At 43.5% G+C, this 25,628-nt stretch overlaps 1 protein-coding gene across 1 annotated transcript; it reads right to left on the reverse strand.

Moving 5' to 3' along the window:
- Positions 1-318: 318 nt before the first annotated feature.
- On the reverse strand, positions 319-16,583 carry LOC104041639 (urea transporter 2). The gene is made up of 9 exons (XM_009500932.2): positions 16,480-16,583; positions 10,581-10,743; positions 9,663-9,852; positions 9,183-9,311; positions 7,879-8,071; positions 6,373-6,520; positions 5,639-5,773; positions 4,639-4,688; positions 319-3,938 (listed from the first exon to the last, which is right to left on the reverse strand). Exons 2-9 carry the CDS (start codon positions 10,726-10,728, stop codon positions 3,762-3,764), a joined length of 1,170 nt encoding a protein of 389 aa, XP_009499227.2. The 5' UTR covers positions 10,729-10,743; positions 16,480-16,583; the 3' UTR covers positions 319-3,761.
- Between the last annotated feature and the right edge of the window lie 9,045 nt (positions 16,584-25,628).

A 25,628-nucleotide genomic window follows, 5' to 3' on the forward strand; every position in this document is an offset into this window, starting at 1 on the left:
GCACAGCCCTGCTTCCTCATGGCTGGAGCCTTTCTTAGTGGGTGAATTATTCCTAGCTATGGCCAAATTCTGTGTGAATTCTACCCTTTATACTAAATGTCAAGATTTAAAAGATTAGATAATTATCAACACAAGAATTCTTTGTACTGTTTGTATTTCATGTACAACATGATAAAACCAAACAAAACCCACACCAGACCTGGATGATCCGATAAAGGAGGTTGTACTGTTGCACGTTCCCAGATCTGAGCATCTAGAATGCTGCTGTGATGCACTCATAGCTCCTGGTTTCAGTCCTGCTTCTGCAGCTGACTCTTGGGTCTGGTCTTCAGGTGACCCGGGTTGAATGTTTCCTCCTCCCAGTTCAGCATCACCAAGGGTGTAGCGTCTTCGCTGCACGGCTAAATGTTGGCCTCCTGTGCACTTGCCCAGATACTGGTTTTCTGAGGGGGAGGGGAAATGAGGGCTGTAGCCCACTTCTTGGTACCACTGCTGGTGTTGCCAGCATGCCCTCGGCCCTGTGAGGATGCACCACTGCTTTGGGTGGGGACAGGAGGGAACTCTGCTGACAAAAAAGCCACTGGTCCTTGCTCAGCATCCCACGCTTGCTTGTCTTAAGTTGTCATTCATGCTTTCCCTCCCTCCAATTTCCCTCCAATAACAAACCCCACTATGAGGTGTGCGGCTGCAGCCAGGGCTAGTCAGCCGCTGAACCCCAGCAGAAGATACTGGTGGGCAGGAGACATGCCCCTGTCAAATGGTGGAGCTTGATATGGAACTGGGAGTCTTGGAGAGAATTGTGCGCATCAGGCAGAAGCAATGAGAGTGGTCTAGGAAATGCCAGTGAGGCAGTTCATCTGAGTTAGACTTTTAGATGAAATCTGCTTTCCAAGCAAATGTCATTTTTTTTTTCAAGTGGTTTGGTTTTTTAAAATTATTTTTGTTGTTTTTTTTGTTCTTGATTTGTGGGTAGTTTTTTTCCTTAATTTTAGAAATGTTAAATACAGTGACATCTCTTTTGCTGTGTTCTGCTGGCACTGAGGGGGAAGTAGTCCAGGAAAGGGCCCCAAAACTCCAGCCCAGCATGAATGTTTCTTGTGAGTCTGATATCACCCATGTGTCAAAAACAAGAACCCACAAAGAGTGCTTGAAAAAAATTTGTTACTTGAATAGCATTTATTTGATGTAAAGGGGGAAAAAAAAAGAAGAAAGAACAGTTTCAGTAATAAAATAAATTAGTACTGTTAGCAAAGGCTGTGTTATGAACGATAATGGGAAAAAGTATGATATGCATATTCTGACAAATATACATGTAAAATTACCAGATAACTATTATTTTTCATGGGGTGATGGGAAGAATGAATTATCTGGATATCGTAAAATGAAGAATTACTTCTGAATGATTTCCCATCTTTCTAATGGCTGAGACATGACCTTCATCTTTTGTTGTTTTTCTCTCTGTGCATATGGTTTCTTTACAGTACTGCCAAAATATCCCCGTTGCTCAGCAACGGCAAGCTGAAATAGCACCAGTCGGAGGAAATCTGCTGATTTACACTGGTCATAAAGTGTGTGCTCTTACCCAAGTGCAGATACATAAGACAGAAAGCTGGCCTTTTTAGGTTTACCTTTCTGGGGCACACATGGTCTTCGGTGGGAAGGTGTCAGTTCAGTCTCCAAAAGATATCCTTTTCTACCACAGTTTGACAAATGGAGAGGTGCATCCTCTGGACAGAACATGACCTTGTCTAACCTCAATCTGGGGGATCTGTTCAGCATCTCCCCTAGGAACAAGCCCTCATCTGCCCTCAAGGAGGTTTCCAGCCCCGACTGTAGGTCTGCAGGCACAACACTATGCCTTCGGCTGATCGTACCTCCTGTGCAGAGGCAGACCTTGCACTTGTGCGTTTAAGAAGGCATTGATGCAGCAAAATGCCGTAAGTACAAAGAGCAGAGGTTAAAAGTTTCCTAAATATCCCCCATATACCAATTTAGTAGTTTTATTTTCCAGCATCTTCTAGACTACTTATTTAAAGAGGTAACCTATCTTTGGAAGAGCTTAGTGATTATAAATAGAGGAAAACTTATACCAAACTCAAACTTGAATATTCATTCTAGAAATCAAATCCATACAATATTATATAGGTATTTATCAAGTAAAACACAGCAAATGGCACGTTTTTACAAGAGATCTCTGGAGTGTCAGTCATACAGGAATACTGTCAAATGTCTGAAAACCTAACACTTCACCAGAAAATACTGCCAGCAGTTCATCCCAAATATTTTTCACCTGAATCTTTTTTGGTATTCATAAAAAGACATTTTTTTTCCCCAACCTCAAAAATCAGCAGTAGCACTATTCATGGTTACTTTTTCTTTCTTCTGCTACAAGAGGAATGGGTTTTGTTGTGCTTTCCCAGGAGCAACATTACTACACGTACACTAATGCCAACTGAAGGACATGAGCATATGGAGTATTTGTGGTGAAGATGTCAGCTTTGTTGTAAGAAGAAGTATCTCAGTGAACCAGGCAGAAAGGTGGCTGAGGTAACACCCATCGAGGTGACCAGCACAGTTGGGTGCAAGGTCAGCTTCCTCCTTCCCTACCTGCAGACCTCAGGAGCCCGTGCAGAGATGGCATGAGGCTTGTCTGCTGCAGAGGTCTGCTACGTCCACCAGTTCTCCAACCATCCTCTTCCCATTGCAGTATGGAGGCTGATGGCAGAGCAGAAATTTGGCAGCAGACTGGCAGAGTGCACCATTTTGCTGCTTGACATTTGTGGGCTGATGGGGATGGTGTAGGAAGGGAGGTCAAGAAGATAAGCTCAGATTAGTTCCACTGGTGCATCCACTGAACTGAGCCATTTTATTGAATAGGAAAAGGACAGCAATGACTTTGCTGCTGTCCCTTCCTTTGTTAACCCATGACCAATTTCAAGTATTAAGAAAAATCATTAGATGAACATAAAATGATGACATTTCTTACCTTTTTTTTTGGTAGAAAATAACTTTTCACTGGCATTTGCTTTCTTGGTCTTGGGTTTACAGACTTTTCTTGACAATTGGGTAGGCCTGAAACTATTCTTTCATGAAACGTTAGAGCCTAGTGCAAACTAAAACATCAAAAAACTGGGGCTTATAGACATACTGTCCCTGCCATTATTGTGATTTTTACCACAAATTTTGCAAGTGTTAGGAATGCTGCCTGCAATTTATCTGTGTCCATCTTGTGTGTGACGATCTCTCTCCACAGGGCTTGAGAGATCTTCCAGTCAGATTCTTCATCACCTATTTTCTACTTATTTCTACTCTTTATTCCACTTGTCTGCTACTATGAAGCTCTCTAAGATGTATCCTATTGCCGTTGTAAGCTGGTTTTAGCCATTAGTTAGGAGTTCTATCAGATGCTGAGAGATGCTCTGCACTTTATTGCTAGATATCTGACTGCTGTGACTTGGATTTCATAAACAGATTTTTTTTCCAATTTCTAAGTTGTTTCCCCACTGCTTAAAATTCAAGTGTCTTTTCAAGTATATGTGCTTTTAAATCATTATAAATTGGTCTTGGGAAAGGTCCTTCCAGAGCAGCACAGTCCTATCTAATCATGATAGAACAAATGAATGTAGTGGAAAAAGTTATCTCCAAAGGTGGTGATATAATTTTTTAGTCTCTTGACTTTGTAACACAAAAATCATGTTTTTTGGGGGAAACACCTTGCACTCATGCCTTAAAATCCACAAAGTATTTATCTTCTTGGGTGTTTATACCTCACAGAAAGACCTCTGATGTTGCTTCATCTTCAGATAATAAGCTCGATTGGCTTCTGGATAGGTGACTTTGGAGAGTGGTAGCTTGTAGATGGCAGAGTTGTTTGTGGTTATTAAAAGGAAGATCAGTGCAGACAAGCAAAAAGACCAGGTTCCTGATGGCATCCCAAACTGCAAAGAAAAATACAAACCACCTATTTACTATGTGTCTTTCTTTCATGTGATCCCCCAGCCCTTGAACAAAACTCAGAGCCAGGCAGCTTGGAACAAGTTTTCTCAAGTAAGCCTTGACATGGTTTTGCAAGGGGTCTCTCCCTGGGGAGGCAGGATTTCTTTATGGGATCTTGACATTGTGAATTAACCTGCAACATCTACCAGCTCTGGTGAGAAGGCTGCCTTCTCTTTGTAGATCTGCAGTGGTCTTGGATGGAGGTGAGATAGGAGCTGATGCAGATGAGACAGGAGCTGATACCAGAAGCATTCAGCTTTTCCCTGGGCTGTTGTATTGACTGCCTTTTGGCATTTGGGCAAAGCAATTAAACCAAATTTGAGGTTTCTTACACAAGTGGAGAGCCCTTTTCTCAATCGCTCAGGCACAGAGTATAGACATATAATTACCTCACAGGTGTTGAGGGCTGAGCTGTGGAAGTTCATGTAAGCTCTGGAGATGAAAAGTGGTAAGTGAGGATTGTAAGTGGTCTGTTTCAGTGGGAACCACACCAAATCCCATGGCATATAGTGTTCTGTCTCCCGGATCAGCTTTTTGGCAGAATTGTTCTCTAAGTCTTGGTGTCTTGCTTTACAAGCCAGGAAAATATAGAGTGTTCAAATCTACTGTTGGAAACAAGACCTTAGCTGGTACACTACTTACCACAGACAACATGTTAGTCACAGTTGCTCCCAGATAGGCACTGAAGAATGCTGTGAAAAGAAAGTTAGTTCCTGGTGAGTTCAGTTGCTCATGGAGGAAACCAGCAAGGAGAAACATCTCTCACGCTGCCTTAGGTAGCTCAACCAATATTTGTGACCATGCCTGGACAGTGCCCTCTTAAAGCGCTTTCCTTCACACTCTGTCCTCTCTACAGCTCATGGAAAGGGCAAAGCAAAAAAGAAATGGAGTGATGAAAAGTGTGACTATAGAAACAGAGGCTTTTGAAAAATGCGGTGATGTGGAAAGTATATAGCTTGATGGATGGGGTTTAATAGGAACATAACCCTTCTATCCCCATCTCTCCTGCCTCTAGGGCTAGAAGGTGGGTCAATGAGATACAAAGCTAAAACTTTTTTATATGAGCACTGAATGAGCAATAATTTCACTCCCAGCTCACTGCGATATTGAAATTTCATATGGAATTGCCTTATAAATAATTCTTCAATCATTCTGAGTTGCTTAGCTCATGCCTTTTGTATCCGTTTCAGTAGAACGGGGAAACTGTGCTATCTAACTCCAGGTGTGGGCTGATCTTGAGCTCCAGTTTTCTCAAACCTTAGATATGTTCTTCTCCAAAGAAGGAATTTAAGCTGGTATCTGTGATTGGAAAACCCAATATGATTCATCCAGCAATGTTGAATGAACATAATTAAAACCTCAAAACTAAGCATCTAATTTCAAAGACCTAAATCAGTGTCCACTGATTGCACCTCTTCTTTTGAACACAACTTTTGTCTGAAAGTGAAAGCACTTCTTTTATTTTGTCAGGGTATGTTAGAGCAATGGCTCCAACATCCGTCTCCATCATTCGTCAGTCTCGCCTAAGCTCATCTGCCTGTCTAGAGGTGGCCATCTGGCTTCAGTCCATCCCCAGTATAAATGCATCTTGTCTCACTTCAAAAGGAAACATGGCAGTAGTGAAAATCCATAGGGTACGTACCACAGGCAATTGCCAGCAAATGTGTCTGCCAGGTGAAAGCATAGAACATGCCTCCGATCGCCGCGCATGAGAGGGAGCTGTTGTAGCCCCACAAGCCAGAGTAGATTTTGCTAAAAGGTGTTGCTAAGCTCAGTGCTGCAAAATAAGTCAAAGATGTGTCATTCCTTGGCCAAAGAAATAAAAGCAGCTAGAAATGGCATTAGTTCAACTTTTTAGGGCTCTAGCCTTCATGCACACGCAGAGTGTTTGTAGTCGTGTTGCTACCGTCTAAGACTAAAGCCACTCTAATCCAATCATGGCAGAATTTCCCTGGTGCTGCTGAGCTGAATCTGGCCACATGATTTCAGCAGAAGATCTACGAGTGAACGCGTGTACATGTGAATTCTAAATGCGTCCCTGAGGCCTGCACAGTCAGACTGATGGCTATGGCTTTTATTAAGCTGCTCCTAAAACCATCAGAATGTATTCTGAAATGAAATATTTAATGACAAAAATTCATTTTCAGCCAAAAATACTCTTATTCTGAAGAGTTCCACCATCGTAAAATGAGGTAAGAGCCTGGGGAAGTCAATCAAAAGGATTCTTAATAGAGAAGTGTATATATAATTTTTTTCAAGCATTCTCCAAAGGAAGAAACATTTGTGACCGTAAATGCTCTACTCATTGCAGTTCCTCTTTTATTCTCCATGCTTTTATATTAATCTGTGACACAAGTCAAATCTTTAAATCCTTACCTGCCACCATCCCCACTGCTGATCCAATTGCTGCATGCAGACAAATGAGCGGAGAAGAGATAAATAAAGCAATTAGGAAAATTCCCCCAGTCCAAGGGTTATTGCATCCATAAACCTGACCCACCCCGACGGGAATGGATTGCAGGAGCTGCAGGTATGAAAAACAGAAACCAAAACAAACCAACAATTTGTTATTAGCTTTGTAATTTATTTATTTTTTTTTAGCATTTTTCTTGGCCAGGTTTGTGTTTGGCATTTGTTGGATGCAGTCTCTCTTTCTGGACTGTAAGTGGAAAGTCTGAACACTTCTTGGAAGGCAGCGGGACATTTCCACCGGGTTTCCCCTTCGATAAAAATGTGTCATGCCTTGTTCCCCAGCCATGAGCTCCTCTGCTGGGTTTTTGCTCTAACATCAAAGGTAAATGTCTTTTGTGAAAAGACTTGGAAGGGTTTGCTCATCACCTTTACACATGCTGCTGACTTGGCCATTTTCTGTGCTGTTATGGAATATGACAGTGAATCTAGGAAATGGAAGTGCTCAGGTAGATGATGCCTCTGAGAAGATACTCTTGAGTGGCCAGATCCGAGGATGAAATAGGTAATAATGCCTTGGCCAGAATTAGAAGACTTCACTCAGGTAAGGCTGTATCCCTGATGTGTTTATATACCTGAAACTCCCTTGGGATTCACTAGGAATATGAGTAAGAACTGCTGGGTTAGTGGGACAGAGCCCAGCTTCGTTACAACTTAGAGAAGATTTTAGGACACTTTTTGTCAAAATGTTGTGTTCCTCCACTTGGAACAGTCCATTTATGGTCTCCATAAAATTATGCACTGTAGCAAACATTCTTCTAGAAATGTCACTCGTGTGGATTGCTATTTAGTATCAATTAACTTATTTTTCTTAATCACTCCCTGGAAACCCCTCAAAATAGTCCACTGAGCCTTAGGGGAAAGCTATTACTCTGGTATCTATGTTGTTTACCATGCTATGCAGGAGAATAATTTTTTTTTTTTGAAAGGTCACACTTGAATATTAACTAAAAATATGTGAACATATGCCTGCACCCATGTTTGTAACCATTCTTCCATAGTAACCTCTACCTGCTCATTTCTAGTCGTAAAGATGTAATTTTAAAAACACAGCACACTATGTGAAAAACTAAAATTAACCTGTGAGTTAACAGGTAGTCTCAGCACAATCTTATCTATGGGGTGCTGATCTGTACACATGCAGTAACGGGTAATGAGATTCTAGAGACATTTTGAAGACTGTAATTCAGATCCAACTGTAAATGAAAGATACCAGATACCAAAAAATTCTTATTTTCAAGTTATCAAAAATGTCAATTCCTAGAGTAAACTGTCATGTTTTGGATAATAGCTATCTTATAAATGCGATTTTGTACTGCCAGGCCATAATGCAGTAACATAAAGGAAGATAATACAATTCTATAGTGGTTTTCTTTGTAGATGGAGAAGGCTGTTATCTTTAGGGCATCCTACCATTGGCATTTCAGCGTCCGTCCAGGTGATGTTTGGTGTTGCTGTTGCAGGCTGAATGACAGTTGTAGGGAAGAAGAGGTTATGGGGTCCTGATGCAGCCAGATAGAGCATCAAGGCCAAGTTGAAAGGCAAGGTGAAAACAGGCAGATCCCACTTACGGAAGACTGAGCCTAAAGCGCTGGTGAAAACAGGGCTGAAAGAAGAACAAAATGGTCTCACTGGGAGCTTGTTGTCTAAGTAAAAAAACAAAGTCCCAACAAGAAACCCATCTGCAGGAAATTCACTCTATTTCTTTTTTAAAAAAAGCTATTTAATTTCCTTAGTCTTTCTGATAAAATCAGAGATATGCTAGGGTCACTCAGTAAGTTTCCTACCCATCCCAGGGCAGTTAGCGATGTACAGATTCCTGTCATATTATAGGGTGAATTTGGTAACCATGAAGAAGCCAAGATCCTCCACTCGTGGAGGATCCAGTGATTTAATGAAGTTATTCCACAGCTCAGTCTCAGTGGTTTGGGTTTTTCTTTTCTTTTTTTTTTTTTTTTTTTCCCCAGTAATTGAAGTGGTCTGAATTTAGGACACCCGTGCCAGGTCTGAGTGAATTGTGAAGGTGGCTGTGCGTCCTTGTTCAAGCTTATGGATCAGAAGTAAAGGCTGACTTCAAAGTTGTGCTTATTAAGGTGAGTATAACACTACATGAACCTCAGGCAGACAGATGACATGTGTTGTTTACCAATCTCCAACTAGACATTTGGGGGCAAAAGACCAGCTTTCAAAATTTTTGCTGTCCAAATACCTAGCAGATTATGCTGTCATATATATGAGTAAAGTAGTACTAGTTGTTTGTTTTCATTAGCATCAGCCATCATGTCTCGGGACCACTGAACAGCTTCTGTGCCTGGAAAGGTAAATTTTCATGACATTTTTATATGGTGGCTTAAATAGATGAAACACTTGTGCTTGATAGTGGTAGAGAATGGTTAAAATAATGTTCCTCTTGAGACAAAAATGAATTGATGCATTGCAGCAATATGGCTAACATCTAGGGCATTGAACTACGTATAATCAACCATCGATTTTCTGTTTCCCCATTGGGTTTATTTGTGATTATGTGGGTGTTTTATTTGTTTTGGGATTACATTGAAATTTAAAAGTGCAAATAACGGTGCAGATTTAGTAGCACATATGTGCCAGTTGTGTTTCTTTCCAATTGTAGTCTGTATAGTGCATAAAAATACAACACCTCAGTCTTAGTGTGGGGACACTGGGACTGGAATAAGAAGCAGAGGGGCTATCTGACTTACCACGTCATGGACACCAGCGTTACCGGCAGCAGAAGCCACCAGTGGTAGTCCCCCTTAGCAGAGAAGACGGCCATGAGCAATCCCACCAAGACCCCGTTATAGCCATACAGGCCTGCTTCAATAGCTGATCTGCGTGAAAGAAACAACCAGCTTGAAATCTCCTCCCCTGCGGGTGCTTTGCTTGCATCACTCTCTCCCTCCCACGCAGTTATGGCTCTGTGTGATGACAACTTGCCGAGGCTTTTACACTGACCTCCAGTTTTACATGCCTGAGTCCCTTCTCCTCTCAGCCCCAGCCACCCCTTCTGCAGTTACCTCTAGTGTCCCTCTGCATCAGGTGCTGCTTGGAGAAGATCTGCCTGGTCCTACCAGACCAGATACATGGACTAGATACATGCTTTTCATCCACGTCCCTTGTTTAACTCTTAAGTCAACATTGAAGTGACAGTCTGGATTTGAAGGGGAAAAGGATGGACTTACCTGTCCTGACCCAGAATAAGAGCTGTTAAAGTTGAGACAACTGTTCCTAAACAGCCTGTGAGTGTCCACCACGGGTTCTGCACCAGGAAACCAGCAACTACAATCAGCCCACTGAGGGGGTTGTTGACAAACACCCCCTGGGATATCCCACGCAGCACCCAGTCAATAAACTTGATCATGAAAGGTTTGTCTGGAAGAGATCAAATTAAATAATAATATTAATAAAAAGGCAAAATGCACAGATGATACTGATTTGGGATTTTTTTTTTTTTTTTTTGAAACTCGGGAAGAGTTTTGGCAGTGGAACTTGGCAGCATGGCTGAAGCAATGAATCAACAAGACTGCAAAACCTGACTGCGATTTATTATAGTCTATACTGAAGTCTTACATCTGGAAAACTGAGATGAACAGTGTGGTTGCCAGGGTCCCCTATTATAAAGTACCCTGGACCAGTTTCATATAAACTGGCTAATTTATGATGTCTGTGCCTCAGATGGCAAGTCGTGTGTGTATCCCGTTGCTGATTTATTATGGGGACAAAACACACCTACTGATGTGTAATTCAGCTTCACAGTGGCATTAGGCTTGACAGAAACTGCTCAGCTGAAAGGACATGGAGTGTTATGAAGAATGGCAGAGCACAAAATAACCATCCCGGGTTATGTTCTGTGGGACTAAATTCACTTTGTACATGGCATGTTGGAGGTAAATGTCATCTCAGTCATCTTGAAGATTTAAGCAATATGTGGATCTCTGCACAAAGCTGATTTTTTTTTCCTACAAAATGGAAATAAATCATGGCAGAGGTAGTTTCTGTAATACTTCAACATGAATCATGTTACTGAGAAGTTAGTTAGTATTCCTTTGATGTAATTCTTCTTTGGAATTCCCTAATTAGTCATGATGAAGTATCTTTACCTGTTAACCAGGCTTCAAATTCCTTCATGTCTCCAGTGATATACCCCACAGCTCTGCAGACTCTCTTGCCAGCTTGGGTTAGTGGATTCTGTTTTATTGGCTTTCCTTCACCCTTGGTTTCTGTCTTGATATCAACACTATTTTCCATGCTGATGTTCTGATGCTTTGATAAAAATCAAGGGAAAAGTAAAAAGAAGAGTTCGTTACAATGCCTCTTACTGGTCCCTGTTTATTCTCTCTACCACATATTATTTCTTACCATGTGTTATTCTGGAGCTAGAAAGAGGAAAATTTCTTACTCTGAACACCTGATTCTCATGTCTCCATGAACAATCTCTCTTCATGTGCTCTTGGGACCCTGTGATGTCCTTCCAGACCTTCATGCAATTGTAGATTTGAATACCAGAAAAGACTAATGAGTCTTGTATCATAGCAATATTTCACCTGATTTTAACAAGCTGCTCAGCTATACCGTGTTTTCTAGATATCAAGCAGCTCTTGATTTAAAGGGTGACTTCAAGAAGAGCAAGGGAGAATTAGGAGACATTGGTTCACAGAAGTTAAAGCTTACCTCAAGATTCAAATTGATAGAAGTTGAACACAGAAGTTGGTAGAAGTTGAACCACAACCTAGGAAGCTGCTTCAATGGTTGGTTCCCCTGCTGCTTAACCCATATTTCCAGTTTGAATTTATCCATCAGCCATCAATAATAGGTACCTAAAGTTAGGTTTATGGGTCTCTATACAGTCACCTACTGGGATGAGCTCAACCTTTCTCATGAGCATGGTCTTAGATTGAGGGTTGTTCATGGTACTTTACTCCATTACTCACACGTATACGTACACTTTTTTTTCTGTGTTGAATTGTACTGTTAGCTGCCTCATTTTTAGAAGTACCCAGCACTGATTTAAGAACTGAAAGGACAAAATCAGAGTGCTTGCTTTCCCTTCTACCTTAGCCATGTTGCCGCCTTCTCTCTGCCAGCTGTCCAGCAGGGTGTTATGTGGTCTGCGCTGGCCTTTGCTCTTTAGCATAAGACAAGATAGGTGACCACATATTGCGACCTGTGGTAAGACATCCTCAGGGACTAATGAAAAGACTCTTATTAAATTTAGCAGGCACTATATCAAGACTTAAATAAGGTAGGGGAACATTAGAGGTCAAACAGAGGTGTTTGGAGCATCTATGCAGGGCTAGCAGAGACAGGGTCCTCTATGGGAGAAAAGCCCTTTGGGTTAGGAGCTGCTGGAATACCCTTTGGCACCTCATACAGCTCTAGACAGCTTCATTCAGGCACATGGATCAGAGATTTATACTTAGCTGCAAACACTGGAGTTTAAAAACGATGTCCTAGAGCCAATTTGTTATTTGTTTAAGGGTCTATTCTCAATACAAAGTCAGCAAATTTAAAACAACCAAACCTTTCACTGGAGTACATTCAGTTCCCTGAAGAGTAGGACTAATTCTTGGTAATTGTCAAGACAAAGAAAACACAAGGCAAGTATGTTGCTGAGTGAATACAGAACCAGAGCTGCTTCAGGTCTCACTGGTGAGTTACAGCTTGTGCAGGATGTAAAGAATTTAGGTTGTGAGTTAGTAGTCTAAATAAGATCATACAAACACCTAATTACTGGAGGTAGACCTCAACTCACAACTTCAGTAAAAGCCTTCTTGGCAGCTGGGGAAGAGTATTCATACTTCAGAAATACAGGTGCTGAGTACTTAAGCTAAAGCAGCCTTACCCCTGGGCATTACACTTGCAGACCCAGACATGTGGTTAAGCATCTCTGAGCCTTTGTGGGGGAACAGCTGGTTAATGTACATCCTGGCCAGTTTCTTACCCTATGTTATTGGAAGGTTGATGGCGACATTTCAGGAAGTAGTAAATATTAGCACAAATAATAAATAGACATTTTCTGCCTTCTGGAAGAACTCTGCTAATGCAAGAATATATCCCACATGAAAGAGGGTAAAGACAGGACCAGTACGTACAAGTGTTGAATTTGACTTTGTATAGGACATGAAGGCAAGGAACGTAACAATAGGAGGACGAAAAGAAAAGAATAAGAGTGTTGTTAGGGATGGTGTCTTGGTGCTGGAAGGGTTTTTCCTGGCTCAGTTATAATTCATTACTTTGATTCATTAACCTTCGCTTTTCTCATATTTTATTCTGAAATAATGGAAAAAGTGAATTGGATGCACTTAAATCAAAATTTCCAGCCAAGATAAACGCTCTTCACTTGGTAAAAGTGCATTTATATTTTTAATTTAAAGAGTCTTCCTCTTTATGTAACACAGGCTTTCTCTGTTGCTAATCCATAAAGTCAAGGGCTGTTGGATTTGTGTTTGCAGAGTGATGTTGTAAGTCCAGTGCTAACATGACCGATATGTTTCCCTGCATGCTGAGTGAGGAGCTGGTGGCACCACAGGAGTCTGGAGACATTCTGCAGTGTGGGATGTAATGTGCATGTGGAGTGTCAGAGTCACTGTCTGGCCTGCACATGTGGTGGAGAAGAGAATGGGTCAAGCTGGAAGCCCTGGTTTGTCAAAACTTTGAGTTGCTTTGCCATAGGAAAGCACTTAAGTGCATACTTAACTTCCTAGTGAAGCCATGTGAATTCAGTGCTTTGCTGAATCAGGACCAGAATGAATGGGAAAGGAATTCTCCCATGGTAAGCACCTGAGTGGAGTTTTGTTTCTTTCTTGTGCAAAGTAATTTTTACCCTGGGATATATAATAATGACATGCTCTAAGCCCCTGTGAGATGTGGAGCCTTTAATCGGCTATTGAGGCTATTTGGCAGTGCATGGGCAGTGCTGCTGGCATGGCGGCTGTGTAAGGCTGTACTGCACGGTGCACGTCTGAGACTGGAGAACTCCTTTGCTCTGGGTTTTCATGGGCAGAAATGAAATCAGCTCAAAGCACTTGGCACAGCAAAAAAGACCAGGTGACCAGGTGAGTCACTTCCACCAACCTAGCTTGAACTTCTCCCCTGATGAAGGCTGCATCAATGCCCTGCATACCTGTTCTTCTGGAATATTCAAAATCACAGTGATTAGGGGGTAACCATGGGTGCCTTCTGGTCAGCAGCACCGGTCAAACTCACATTCATTACATTCCTGTCTATCAAATAATATGTCTCTCTAGAGAGGGATCACATGAACTTGGGCTCATCTTTCTTATCAGCTTATACATACTGAAGGAGAAGAAAATCATTACAAAACACCCCCATCACCTGCAGAGCAGCCTGGTCTGTAGTGGGTAGGCTAAGAGCACCCTTGGTTTTGGGTGGGATCTTCACAGCAGATCCAGCCTCGCTGGCCTCACTGTCACCCCTAATCACATGCAGGGCTCTGTGTGAGGGCTGCCTCCTGGGTCCGGCTGTCACCACAGACACGAGGGTTGACCCATCTGTCCAGAAATGGAGGACTTGCTCTACTTCTGCTTAGTTGCCCCAAAAAAGTATAGAGGAGTAATGAATCACTTGGAAACTGGAATCAACATAGAATTTTTTGGCACTTTTTATAATTTTTGATATTGTAAGAAGCAGTAGCTGCCATATAGGCTCAGATTAATTATCAGCCGACATATTACCTTGTTTTAGGGAGTAGGCAATAACAGCTATTTATGAAAAGATGGAAGACAAATGGTGTCTCATCCCAGAATAATGGAGATGCTCAGAGAATTTTAAGATATGTTTGAATATTAGTTCAAGCTGAAGTGTGCATGTTCTGACGGGGATTGCATGAAGGTGAGTCTACAGCAGGTCTTTTGAAGACCTGCTATTGAAGTTAGGTTAACATGCAGTTTTCAGTCAAAGTGGGCTTTTTTCCTTAGTGCACGAAAGAAGGAAATAGAAATAATCGTGAAAGGACTACTCTGTTGGAACAGATTGCCTGGCTTCTGCAGGGGGGGCAGGATTTAATAGAAATTTTAAAAATTATTCTTTATTTCTATTAGTTTGGGGAAGTGGTTTTTGATGTCAGATTTTTAACTAAAGACTGTGTAAGTCCTGCTCTCGGACACACAGCTTGAAGTGCAGTGCCTGATCTCATGTACGCTCTGGAGAGGTGCTCCAGACAAGCATTTGGTAGGAAATGCAGTGTGGGCTCCCAGTGCTGGTATGTAACTGGTGTGGTAGAGAAGCCACAGCAGGACCTAGGCAGAGCAAGTCTGAATGTCTTCTTCATCTCTGTGGTGCAAGGACTGATTTGTGCCCTGCTGCAAGTGCAGAGGAACTATTTAAAACTATTTTCCCATGGTGTAACATGGAAAGTGAGAGCTGGACTTGGGGCACAGCTGCTTTTCCCCAATGATTCCACACATTTTCTGCCTCTCCTTGCCTGGATACCTTTGTGCTGTTGGATAATATCCCTCTGCCATCCTTGCTAAGAATGCTCATGTAAGAAAGAAGGAAAGTTTTGCAGATAAAAGTACCTAGATACTTCTGTATCAGCTATGAAATGGAACCTGTGAAAACAGAAAATAAAAAAGATGTTTCTCTTGCATGAAAATGAAACAATCACAGGGCCAAGAAGCTAATCTATTAGGTTTTTTTAATCATCTTTTCAGAGTTAATAAATGTCCTGTAGCAAAGCATTGATGTTATGCAACTCCGTGTCTCCCTAAATCAATTTCTCTTCCACTTGTGTACACTTCTGCCATGTCACGCCATACCTACGGCATCTCAGTAAAGCCCCATTAAAGCTGCAGCGAAGCAGACTCCGTGCTGGTGCTGCACTCCTGCAACATCTATCCTGCAAATACATTTTATTCATGTGCTGAAATTAAGACAAGCCCAGTCACACATTCATTATGTGTTATGCATGGTAAGAGTGGTGCTGTGCTTGCAGCTGGAAAAGGAACAGAGGCTTTTATTTGGTTGTTTTAATACTCCTAGATTACAATGATTTCCAAGCTAGTGCCTGTGTGGCTAGGTGTTGGGCTTTTATCTCTGAAGTTATCTAGTTATCTAGTTATCTATGAAGTTATCTAGTACTTTCTCTTCTTTCTGGAATTTTCCTCTCTCCCTGACAAAATTCAAGCTATGCTGTAAATCAAGAGGATTTAAATTACGGTGTGGGTTTTGTTTGTCTGAGGAACCGCTGCTGCACAATTACAGTCATTGTATCTGGCATCCTCTGAATTGTTGCTCTGAAATGTGCGGGCAGCCAGCTCTGTGTTGTTAGAGGAATTCCTGCGTCCAAGTACAATAGGAGGAAAGGGCCAGATTCTCAGAAACTCTGATTCCAGCATAGCCTATGTAATGTTACCAGGGGTTTAGTAAAGCTGGCTAAGTATAGTGGTGTGTTATGTATAGAAACACATGCATGCACAAGCACACTCCCCAAAACGGAGAGATTATAATGCACCTGACCCTCACTGAAAAAAAGTTCAGGTATTCCCCATAAGACACATTTCAAAGCATTAGTTCAAAAGAAAGCTCATCCCTGAGATCCCAATATTCATTAAGCCCATTCGCAATTCAATTTTCAGAGATCTGTCTCTTGGGGACAGAGAAATCCAGAGATACTATCACATTAACTGCATATTATTACTATCTGGGCATTTTTCATTTTGCAGAATAGAAAGGCAGTAAAAGGAGATGTTAAAGAGTTCCAGTTTGATCCTCCCCCCCCTCCCCCCTTTTTTTTCTCAAAGGTTCAGCCAGCTGGGCTAGGTAGTACTAATAAATCCTTATCCTGCTAGAAAATTCTCAGTAATTGAAATTCTTGTACACATTCCCCAACCTCTGTGCTCCTCTTTGAGCCTTAGCTGCTCTCACTCGGGAGGACTGTTCAAATGCCATTTGTTAGGTGTTTTGGGGGAGAAGAAAGATCCAGGTAAGTCAGTAACAGGGTGCATGTTTACTGCTGTGCATTAAAAGCAGCGCTCTTACCTCTCTGATGAGTTCAGGGGTAGCTGTTGCTTTGCTGGCTAGCACAGAAGGAAGGCAGGGCTAAGAATATGAAAAAGAAAATGCCCCACCAGCTTATATAGGCTAGGGTGTCTCCTGTCCTAATTACTAATTAGTTAGTTTCTCCTCCCACTTGGTGAACTCCAAGCAAATGTTCAGAAGGTTGCCTCTTGAATTCTCCACCTTTCCTCTTGCTCTGACCTTGGTCTTTCGCCAACAGCCTCCCTAAATGTCCTCTTCCCTGCTGGTTTGCTTTTTCTTTTTGTTTTGTTTTTTAAGTAACTCTCTGAGCTCGACCTCCTCCTTATCCAAGACAGCTGAGCATCATTCCCTTCCAAAACGCTGACCTGGGAGTGTGCATCACAGTGCGTTGCGTTCAGCAGCCTGTCGATTCTTCCTGTGCCTGGGTAGTTTTTGGAGGCACTATTCTGTTAACACACTGGAGCAAAGGACCCTGTCACCTTCTGTTATTTAATTTTTCTTTTATCAGTTATTTGAGAAATTCAAGGATTATTTTTCCTTCTTTTTGTATTCTGGCACCCCTGGTTTGCTGGAGGAATCTGGAGTATCAGAAGTGTGGCATATCTGAGAGGTTTATAAGGCTGAGAAATCACTGTGAAAGGCAGAGAAGAGGCTGGAGAGGGAACTCTTGAGAGAGTGAATTATAGGAGAAACGTCAGAGAAAAAGGTAGTGAACTTAAGGAACCTGTTAGGCTAATTTAAACCACAGTTTAATTTACTTTAGGACTTTTTTACAGTGATGGCTTAGAGAAACAACCCTGCAACTTCACCTGAGAGCTGGAGTGAATGGTTCACTGTTGAACCAGAACCCACGTAGCTTTATGACCTCGCTTCCTCCAGCCCTGTGGAAACAACCTCAGCATCTACCGGAGCTGGAGTGATGTTATTCTCACTGTGTGTATTCCCAGGGTACCTGTCTTTTGATGGAGATGTTTTCAACAGGAGACTGCATTCTTTTCTTCCTCCCCTAAGAGTAAGGTTTCTGATAGCAGTTGCCAGATTAGTATTGCTGCATGAGCAAGGCTTCTTCCCATCAAACAGACACCAGCCTCATTGTAATTTAAACCAGCATCTTTTCTGCTCTCTGTGAAAGGGATGCAGCGCAGGGGGCAGGCAGGATTCACTGTCATGCTGTGCTGTCTCCGTCTGCAGAGCAATACTGTGGCTCTGCTTTCCCCCTCCAGGCCACCAGATTTGAGACTGCCCTGTCCAATTCTGGTGCTTTAAAAAGGTGGTTGGTATGTTGGAGGGGATTCAGAAAAAAGCCACCGGATTGCAGGTCTGTGATGGATGTCTTGGAGCGATGGTTTGTTTAGCTTATTAAAGAGCCAGTTAATAAGTAACAGGATCACAGCCTGATGATGCCTACGTGGGAATGAGGTCCCTGGCAGCAGCCTGCTCTGTGAACTAGAGGCAGAGCAGTGATGATCTCCACTGCCATGTGATGGTTTCACGGGATCATAGGTGCAGCCAACTATGGGGAGGGTTTAACTACGCAGCAACTGCCTTAGGGAATCCCTAACTTTCCAACAATTACCTTCTGAAAAGGTCTGGGCCAGATCCCAGATTGGGTGCTGAAGTCAGGTGCAGGAACACCTGCCCATGGCTGTGTGCCTTAGACAGCCAACTCCTCATTGCCTGAGGAGTGAGATTCCCTGCAAGAGTAGTGCAGAAGGGTGGGAATGAATACCAAACCTCCCAGGTGTAATTCAATCCATGCCAAGTCAGGTGCCTATTGCTAACCTCCAGTGCTGGGCACTCAAGGGCGTGAGTATCTACTCCTGTGTTTTGGGCTTGACATTCAAGGTGGGAAGACTAAAACAGCAGATGGCCATTCCTTGTCAAAGGGATCAGGATGTGCCATGTGCCTGTTATGTAGCTGTCAGGTACCGTCTGCCTAGACTGGGCCACCAGATCTGGGTGAGCTCTGGGTAACTGTGCAATGATGAGCAAAATGAGCATGCAGGTAACACAGGTGACTAACAAGTTGCCACTTGGTTTTAGGCATGTGTGAAGACCCTTTGGTGCTGAGGACAAGGCAGCCTGGGTTTCCGTCTAGCACCTAAGTCCTGTGTGATTTAGGAGGGCTGAATCTATGGCTCAACTCATCAGTTCTCTGCTGGTGAAGCTGGTTGATGTGTTTCTGCTGCCTGATGTGCTCTGTGGGAAGGTGGGTCTAAGAACGCCCCTTGGACTGAACCCAGTGGTTGACATGGTCAGATGGTCCATGGTGGTTGGATCCCAAGCAGGCTTAGTACCTGAGCTGTCCTAGAGAAATGCCTGAATGATCCCTGACTATGTTAGCTCACCACACAGGAGCTGTCTTGTTGGGTACAGTGCTTGAACTCGTCAGCTCTGCCAGGAAAGGCTCTAATGGCCCTAATCCAGCTTCACACGCTCTGTCTCTATACCTCCCTCAAGGCTCAGTGGCCCTCAAGAGGTGCATTGAAAACTACTGGTAGCAGATTGCTATTAAACTGCTGTTCTTGGCTCTGCTCCTCGGCTCAGGTTGCACTGCAGGGATTAGGTCTGCACAGGGAGCTGCATCAGATCTTGGATTCCAACAGGTGCTTTAAAATTACTTAAAACGATGTATGGAGCTCTGCAGATTGCTAAAACTCAAGTCCTGGTCTGCTTTTGCTGGGCTGGGCTGTGGATGTGTGAAATATAGCCAACATTTGTGGACTCCTTGTTGTTCCTCATTGGTGGGGAAATCACTCCCAGGAGCTGAGCTTCTGCCACTGGGCACCACTGAGAAAAGTCTGGCTCTGTCTTCTTTAATCTCCCCCCACAGACATTTGTACACATAGATAAGATCCCCCCAAGCCTTCAGTTCCCCAGGCTGAACAGTCCCAGCTCTGTCAGCCTCTGCTTGTATGACAGGTGCTCCAGTCCCTTAACCACATTTGTGGCCCTTTGTTGGACTTGCTTTGTATGTCACTGTTTCTCCTGTGCTGGGGAGCCCAAAACTGGACACTTATACCCCAGACGTGTCTCACCCGTGCTGAGTCAACGGGAAGGATCACCTCACTTGACTGGGTGGCAAAGCTCCTTCTAATGCAGCAAAGGAGGCTGTTGGCCTTCCTTGCTGCAAGGGCTCATTGCTGGATCATGGTCAACTCAGTGGCCACCAAGATCCCCAGGGCTTTTTCTGCCAAGATTTCTTCTAGCTGGGTGTCCCCCAGCATGTACTGGAACATGAAATTATTCCTCCCCAGATGTGGGACTCTGCACTTCTTGTTGAACTTCATGAGGTTCTCATCAGCCCGTTTTTCCAGCCTGTTGAGGACCCTCTGGATGGCAGTACAACCCTGTGGTGTAACAGACACCACTCCCAGTTTTGTATCTTCCCCAAATTTGCTCAGGGTCCAACCTACCCCCTCACCCTGGTCATTAATTAAATTGTTTAATCATTAAGTTTTGGCCCCAGTATAGCCCCTGGGTACACCAATAATAAGTAGTTTCTAGCTGGAATTTGTGCCACTTATTAGAAGTCTCTGAGCCCAACCATTCAGCCAGTTTTCAATCCAACTTGCTGTCCACTTATCTAGCCCATACTTCATTAACTTGCCTATGAGGGTGTTATGGGAGAGTCAAAACCAGGTGATGCTCCAAAGCTGCTCCAGTAGGGTAAGGGACCTCTGCAGCACATCTGGTCCAGCCTCCTGCTGTAATGATAGCTATGACCGAACCTACTGTTTCACTTCTAGAATTTTTCCCAATATGTGGTTTTTCTGGAGGGTGTGGAGAGGTGGCAATGGAAATGGAACTATGACCGGAGGGAGAGACAACCACACAGTGTATTGAGGGAGAGTGGTGCTCAGCCCATGTCCTGGCTGAGGAGGCAGATACTCTGGCCGGGTAAGGACTGACCTGTCCCAGATGCAGGGTGCCTGGAGGAGCAACATCAGCAAATCTGTTCCCATCAACATCTGTGGCCATGTTGCTTTTCAACATCTTGTTTTTATGAGCAAATATGTAGTGGAAAAATCTGTTTCAGCACAGAGCATCAAGGGGTCTGTCACAATCTTGCACCTGTTTGCTGAAAGAAATAGTTTTGAGTTTATACAGAGTGGACCAAAAGCGAAGCTGGTATGGGCAGCTTCTAACTCTTCCTTTTGGCCTGTAAAGATTCTCTAGAGAAACCTGCTGTTTGACATCCCTCTGTGGGACAACTGGATAGTGTTCAGTGAGTGGCTATCGGGACAGCTGGAGAGGAGTGCTCTCTGGCTCTGGTGTCCGGCTCCCTCTGGTGGTATGTGTCCAGCACAGCCGCATGCACAGTTATGGAAATAAGAGCAAATATTCATATGTACAATTTTTATAGGGCTCATAAACAGCAGTTCCCTGCTGGGACAGTCAAAACTCCTCATGCTCTGGGCTTGTGTAAGGCTCTGTATACTGCTGCTGATGTATGGTCCCAAAATAAACACTTCTCCTAATGTACACACATCATTTCCCTCCTCTGCCCACCAGCTCTGGGGACCCACTGTCCTTTCTGACCAGCTTGATGTGCTCTCAGGGCTCACCTTCTCAGTCCATGCAGCTGCAAGAATGCATAGCTGCTATCCGGAAATGCATTTATTGATCAACAGCAGTAGTGTCTGTCTCCTGGGATAGGACTGGGGCAGGAATTTGTGAAGAGCAGATTGTAGATGTCTTGTGGCTAGAGTATGGTGTAAAAAAACTCTGCGTTGTCATAGCAAATAGGTGCCAACTTCAGGCAAAGGTTCAGACTCTCTTTGTGTAGGTTGATGCTCTGAATACAGCAGTGCTGGGTTAGAAAACTCATCTTTTAGTTGCAGATTTTTCAATATATTTGTTTAAAACTTTGCTGCTAGTGAGAGTGAAGAATTGCTTGGAAGTGAGCAAGTTGGCCAAGGCCAATACATGCCAAAGACTTTGCTGGTGGTTCCCCATTTAGGTGATGATGAGCTGATGAGCTGCCACCCAGCACCATTCATTCAGTAGTGTAGAGGTGGCTGTGGTGTCCAGCACAGAAATGTCTCAGAGACCTCAAGAAAGATCAGGTAGTCATATATCTCGTGAAACCCAATGAAATGCAGGTCAAATAAAAGCCAAATGCATTCATCCAGCTGTTTCCCCTTGTTTGATTTTGCGTTCCTTGCCCTTTTTCCAGGCAGCACTATCACTTTTCTTATCAGCAATGGGTGTTTCTCTAGGCTGGCCTGGATGCTTACAGAAATGAGACTGAGTTGCAAACACCCATGGGACCTCCACTGGCAATCATTCTTTTCACCATCATGATGGTATCTCCAATTGCTTTCTATGGCAAACTGGGTCCCCAGATAATGTACACTGGAAGACACTGGCCTCTGGTATGGTCATCTTCAGCTTCAGACACCTTTACATCTTCTCTTCTCTCCCTGTTTTGTGCATCTGTTCTGGAGGACAGAGTACCAGTTCTGCCTGGCTCTTGGCACAATCCTGTTTGCTTCTTTGCCGTGGCACCCAGGAGCTGGTAGTGAGAAAAGCTCTGTGCTTCATGCCATGGGTCTGAACCTCAAGGCTGTTTGGTTTTCTCGTCATCTGTAGCTTTGTAGACTGGGTCAGCTGTATTGAAACATTCTGAAATTCTAGAGAGTTTTGGAAGCCTGAAGTTAATTGTATAGCTGTATTTCAGGACTGGAGGGGAAATTACAGCTCAGACAACCCTGAATTCCACTTTCAAAAGCCTATCCTGTTCTCCTGGCTCCAGGGAAAAGCCCAAATGCAAAGGGGCTCATTTTCCAGGCCTCCCTCAAGACAGCAGGATCCCTATGAGAATGACAAAGCTGGCCAGATTTGCTTAATTTTTATGACTCAAGACAAGGTGTTTTCTTCTGCTGCTTCATCCGCTTTTGCAATTTGAGAGTCAGTTCACTTAACTTCCCTACATCTAATCTCAGCTTGGTAGAGTTTCATATCCTTTCCCCATCCTTTGCCCTGGTGGTGGGGGTGCGAGTCTCACCCAGGCTTGCCTGCTTTCAAGGAAATAATCCATTCTTACAAACCTATACAGTGTAGGAGAAGAATGTGTTAGGTCTTAGCAAAAAGCAGAGTACTATAATAGTTCCAACAAAAAACTCTGTCAGCATATAAATCCCAATGTGTACTATTTTCTTGCTAAGTAGATCTTAATAGAAGTGGAAGGCGCTGTACCTGCAGCTCTGATCAACAAGGGAAAGAAGACTGGTAGCATCCAGAAATGAACCAGCAGACAGCAGGAACAACTGAAAATTAATAATCAGTGCAATGGATGGAGGTAGAGTTACAGTGGTTGTAGTTGCTTATGGGATTTTGCAAGCATTACTACAGAGCAGCATTTTCATGTACGCACACAAGCAGACAAATCCATTGGAAGTGAGGATGCATATTTTGTAGTAGACAAAAGGAAAAAAAATTATATCTGTTGGAAAACTCAATTTCTGGGAATGGAAAATGCCCTAAACAGGTTTTAATTTACACAAGTGCAATAAACTCACTCAGCTACCGTAAGAAACCATCACTTGCTGATGGTTTGTCACCATCTTTGCCTTTCTGGATTTCTCCAAAGCCAGGAAGTTACTGCCTGGATTCTGGTTGAGCGGTTTTGCAGAGCAGAGGTTTGTGGATGACAGAGCAATGGATCTGTCAGCACTCAATTGAAATGAGGGAAGTGTGGAGAGGTGGGGTCAGGTACGGGCTGGGGTGCCCTGAAGCAAGGGGGAAAAAAGACTCCAGATCACCAGAGTTGCACAGGTCAAGGATGTCTCTGTCCCTCTGTCTTTGCCTTTTGCAATTCAGTACGCAGCACAATTTGATTTGCAGCTGGTGAGATATGCTAAGCAGCCTGAATCCCTGTGTATTTTGTGTAGGTGGGGTCATTGGATGTTTTTGGAAGGGCTCCCGCGTGTACTTGGTGCTTCAACCCTGCTGTGCTGAGTGAAGCTGCACATTTTGGGAGCATGGGGTTGGGTCTGCCTCAACTACATATGCAAAATGCTGTCCCGGGAGAAGGGTGTGAGGATGCAGCTCCATGACAACTTAAGCTACTAAAGGCACCGAGGTAATTGAATGCACTCAGGAGATGCTGAGCTGCAGTCAGAGATGCCCAAACTCATTCCCAGGGAGAATATGGTAGAAGAAACCTTTACTTCCCACAGAGCTATCCTTGGTCTTCTTATCCCACCACTGGGATGTGTGAATTCCAGCTGTGGCAACAGCTGCAGAAGTTTGTAAAAGACCCCCTGAGAACTGTAAAATCAACTGCAATCAAGGGCTTGTTTCCTGTTTGAACTCCTTCCATCTTCCAATTTAAAACGCACACTTCTGTTGAAAGGGGAGCAAGGGGACAGTGTTTGGCAAACAGATCTCACTGTCAGAGTGGTGGTATTTCTGTAACCCTGGCAAACGTGATCTACAAAAACCCGAGCCAGTCTGCAGTGCTGGGGAATGCGTCTATGACTGTAGACCAGCAATATCTGGCATGGATGAAGCACAGAGCAGCTTCCCAGCAGCTGGAAATTTTAGGGGCTTATCTTATTTGGACATGTTGTAAAGTTTTGGGTTTTTCAGCTTGTGGTGAGGCCCCGTGTTGCTGGAGTACCCCTCGGGAGCATAAAGCCCTTCCTGACATTTGCTGGTGGCTGACAGGGTGCTGGCTGGCTCCACACACAGGCTGCCTAAGATGTGGGAGGCGGGCCTTTGCCCTCCCTGTTGGACAACTTTACACCCCTATTTGCACAGAGACACCAGTCTGTAGTTGCATGTATGGGAAGAAGAAGTGTTGACATTACAGAGGGGCTGAAAAAATGACAATACTTATTTTAAAATCACAGCGGTATTAAATGGAGCAGGGGCAGAAGGGCCCAGGCTCTGCTGCAGAGCAGCTCAGGAAGTTGAGAGTGGAGGCAAGTAAAGAAACCTGCTCTGGCAGCAGATTTTAACCCATTGCCCTTTGCCTGGCTCTCGCCTCATATACAGAGCTGCAGCTGCTTCACTCCATCACTGGTTGAAAGCAGGTTTTCCAGCCCTACAGCTATGGGTGTCCTCCCTGGGCTGAAAGGTGTCACCATCTCCTGTAGTGGCCTCCCTCTGTACTGCTGTTTCTGTCTGCTCTGGACCCCAGTTGTATGTGAGGGGGTTGTTGGGTCTCAAAAATGGTCATCACGTGAAAGAATCAGTGGTAAATGTCATGCTTCAGCAACTAGGATGCTCCAGTGTGGATGGCATCATGGGTCTGACCTCTGCTACAAATAACATCCACTGAGAAGGCAGATCCCTCCCCTCCCCATTCCAGCTTTGCTGATTGTTCATGAAGAGTGATTAACAGGGAAGTCATTCTGGAGTCATCAGTACCCAAGCCAGGACAGTTTGGGCATTAAAAGCACTTGCCTCAGCTTTTCCTGCAAGAGCTTCTGTGACTGATCTTATCAACAGAAGCACCAATGTCTTTGTGGGAAGAGAAAGTCCTCTCAAATTTGTCCTGGTTTTTATTTGTGGGTTGTTTTTGTTTTTTTCTTTGGAGGGCAAGGAGCAAGTAGGAGAGTAAGAAAAATGACATTTGGAGCAATAAAGTAAGCATTTTTCTTCAAACCACATAGTATGGGTGCTGCTTTTACATTGGACTCCAGTTATAACAGGATAGATGGTGTTTGCTTACTGGTGAGGTCCCTTGCAATTCCTTCCTGTTGCTTAGTCTGCTCCTATCTGCCACTGCCATTCAGATTTTGAAGGCAAATGTTCAGGAGGTGGTTTTTATGTACGCAACTGCTAGGCTGGGCATTGATTTGTACAGGAATACTTATTTCATTCTCTGTGGAGGTGAGCTGGATGGAGTGACTGCTCAAACTATAGTAGAGGATTTTAGTTTTAGTTTGGGGTTTTTTGTTTGTTTGTTTGTTTTGTTTTTTTTTTTATGGCAATATTTGTTTTATGTTAGATGTCTGGGAACTGTCTACAAATTATTAGTTCCATTGAAAACTGTACATTTTCTTTCCCTTAATGAAAATTTTTTAAGGAACTCAATAGATAGCAGGCTGTTGGGGCTACCATTGATAACTTCAGTTAGTGCTTTTATTGTCTAATGCTCCCTTCCAGGAGACACTTGATTTGTCTTGGCTGTTTTC

This window comes from Phalacrocorax carbo, chromosome Z (genome assembly GCF_963921805.1).
Source record: "Phalacrocorax carbo chromosome Z, bPhaCar2.1, whole genome shotgun sequence".
In the NCBI taxonomy this organism is placed as follows: domain Eukaryota; kingdom Metazoa; phylum Chordata; class Aves; order Suliformes; family Phalacrocoracidae; genus Phalacrocorax; species Phalacrocorax carbo.